The sequence below is a fragment of the Erpetoichthys calabaricus genome, chromosome 4, assembly GCF_900747795.2.
Source record: "Erpetoichthys calabaricus chromosome 4, fErpCal1.3, whole genome shotgun sequence".
NCBI classification, from domain to species: domain Eukaryota; kingdom Metazoa; phylum Chordata; class Cladistia; order Polypteriformes; family Polypteridae; genus Erpetoichthys; species Erpetoichthys calabaricus.
This window is the reverse complement of record NC_041397.2, coordinates 221,308,813-221,310,922: the sequence shown is the minus strand read 5'-3', so window position 1 is coordinate 221,310,922 and position 2,110 is coordinate 221,308,813. Positions and strand designations below refer to the sequence as shown.

Here is a 2,110-nt window from a genome sequence, read left to right as displayed (position 1 = left end):
TATTTTGTCATTTAATTACTCCTTAGCAATTACCTTAGAGGGAGCACTCATCATAGTACTCTGTTATAGCATGGTCAGAATGATCAAAATATTAAGGGTACAGGTTTATTTCATAAACAACTGAATTTACATAACAGTGTCAATCAATGCATACATTTAGTCTAGATGGTTTGTTGGTCTACACCCTAATGACATATTAAAAATAAAAGTCTATTTCATTATATTCCTGTTCTTCTCGTATTCTTTGGATTGAACCAACACCCTTGAAATTGCTGTTTATGTAACAGCTGTCCAGTATTGTTGTTTACAGGATGTCAGCTGATCTCTTAGTCATCTTTTTAGACACATTTTGTGTCTGACATCTTTGTCTTTGTTGTTCACTTGGCCTTTCTCTGGTTTCCTGATATGCCTGAACAGGTTTCTGACATTTATAAACCATTTATGCTATTTCTTTAAAATGAATGCTATGTTACCTTAAAATTATTCTCTCGCATTCCATCTTTGGGACTTGTTAAAATCCCACTAAAACTCGAAGGCCTAGTCTGCTATTTTAAGTAATATTTTAATGTGTTATTAAATATTTTTAAAACTTAAATCAAAATTCTTTCATTTTGAAGGTTATTTTTAGCTGTATACATTCCAAATTTAGTTCTAAAATACAGAAAAAATCCAGGCACAATAATTTTTAATATTAGTAGATTTTTTTATTTAAAATCTTACTTCTTTAGTGACAATATAATAAATATTTAAACCTTTTTTTAAAATGTTATAAATGTCTATCACATTATGATTTAATTCCTTCACATATATCATATTACAAAATTATGATAGTACCCTAAAAATGATCTGTAGCTGCTTTTAGTGATTTTTTCAATGCCTTTTTCACCAGCCCAAAAGTAATATAAAACAGAAAGACTTCTCTAAATTTATCATCTCTCACACCATAAATGAAAGAACTTAAACAACGAGGCAAAATGTTAAATGTGATAAAATTGAAATATATTACATGTGAGATAATGTTCTGGTTTATTTGGAAGATTGCCATTTCCACAAAAGGGGAAACTAAAACAGCTAAACAAAGCACAAGCTGAAAGGTGTGTAAGAGGACTGTGTGTCGAGCTTTGGAGGCCGAACTGTCGGCTGATACAGTTCTTGCCACCTCCATTATTTTGACATATGTGAAAGCCACTGTGCCTAACATGACCCCAAAATACAACATTGCCATTACTGACCGCACATATGATTGCCAGATGCTTCTTATCATCAAGTCATAGCTGCAGAAGTTTTTTTCAACATAAAATGTTTTGGGCTCCATTGCAATGACAATAATAAAATCTCTGATGCTAGGAATTGAACCAATTAGCCAAATGATGAGGATAACATCTAGAGTTCTTTTCACTGTAGAAATCTGTCCATGTCTCAGTGGCATGCATATGGCCACATATCGCTCCAGACACATTGCGGTGAGAGTTAAAGGTGTATTGTATGACAGTGTCCCCAGCAGCACAGACATAACAATGCAGGCCCCCGCAGGCATGAGAATAGAGAAATAGTAGAAAAGTTGTGACATGTCCATAAAAACAAGCTGAAATGTGTCCACAAAAAGCATATGGGCAAATAAAATATAGCGGGTGTCCTCCCGAAAAGAATCTTTTCTGAAAAAGGTGAAAAGCATGATAAAATTGATATAAAGAGAAATATAAAGTATTATCTGTGTAATTATTACCCTAAATTGTTTTATACTATTATTGATTTGTGAGGTATTAGCTTCCATAGTCTGTTAACCTGTAAGAAAAGAAGAAAAAAATACAGTGAAATTTTGTAAAAACATGTAAAATAAGTCCAAAGAAAGGTATTGAGATGTTTGCTAAATTATTTACAGTACCTTCCCATTCATTTGTTTTCTAAACCTCTTCTCATAATACAGGATTACAGTGAACTAAAACCTACACTAGCAGCTTAGTGTGTAAGGCATGAATCAAGCTTGAATGGTATGGCAGCTGATCACAGATATCTGACATATGCTTGGCTTAATTAAGATGATCAGTTAAGTTAATGGCTTGTGTTTGGAGACTTCAAGCAGATGTCTTCTTAGCTAAGAACCAAATTG

The 2,110-nt window shown here is 32.9% G+C and overlaps 1 protein-coding gene across 1 annotated transcript; it reads right to left on the bottom strand.

The window, feature by feature from the left end:
* Positions 1-758: 758 nt before the first annotated feature.
* On the bottom strand, positions 759-1,823 carry LOC127527491 (odorant receptor 131-2-like). The gene has a single exon (XM_051926474.1). It carries the CDS (start codon positions 1,772-1,774, stop codon positions 836-838), a length of 939 nt encoding a protein of 312 aa, XP_051782434.1. The 5' UTR covers positions 1,775-1,823; the 3' UTR covers positions 759-835.
* Between the last annotated feature and the right edge of the window lie 287 nt (positions 1,824-2,110).

Bases quoted from the DNA above. Each gene is read 5' to 3' on its own strand.
- LOC127527491 (XM_051926474.1), bottom strand. From the start codon at position 1,774: ATGGAAGCTAATACCTCACAAATCAATAATAGTATAAAACAATTTAGG.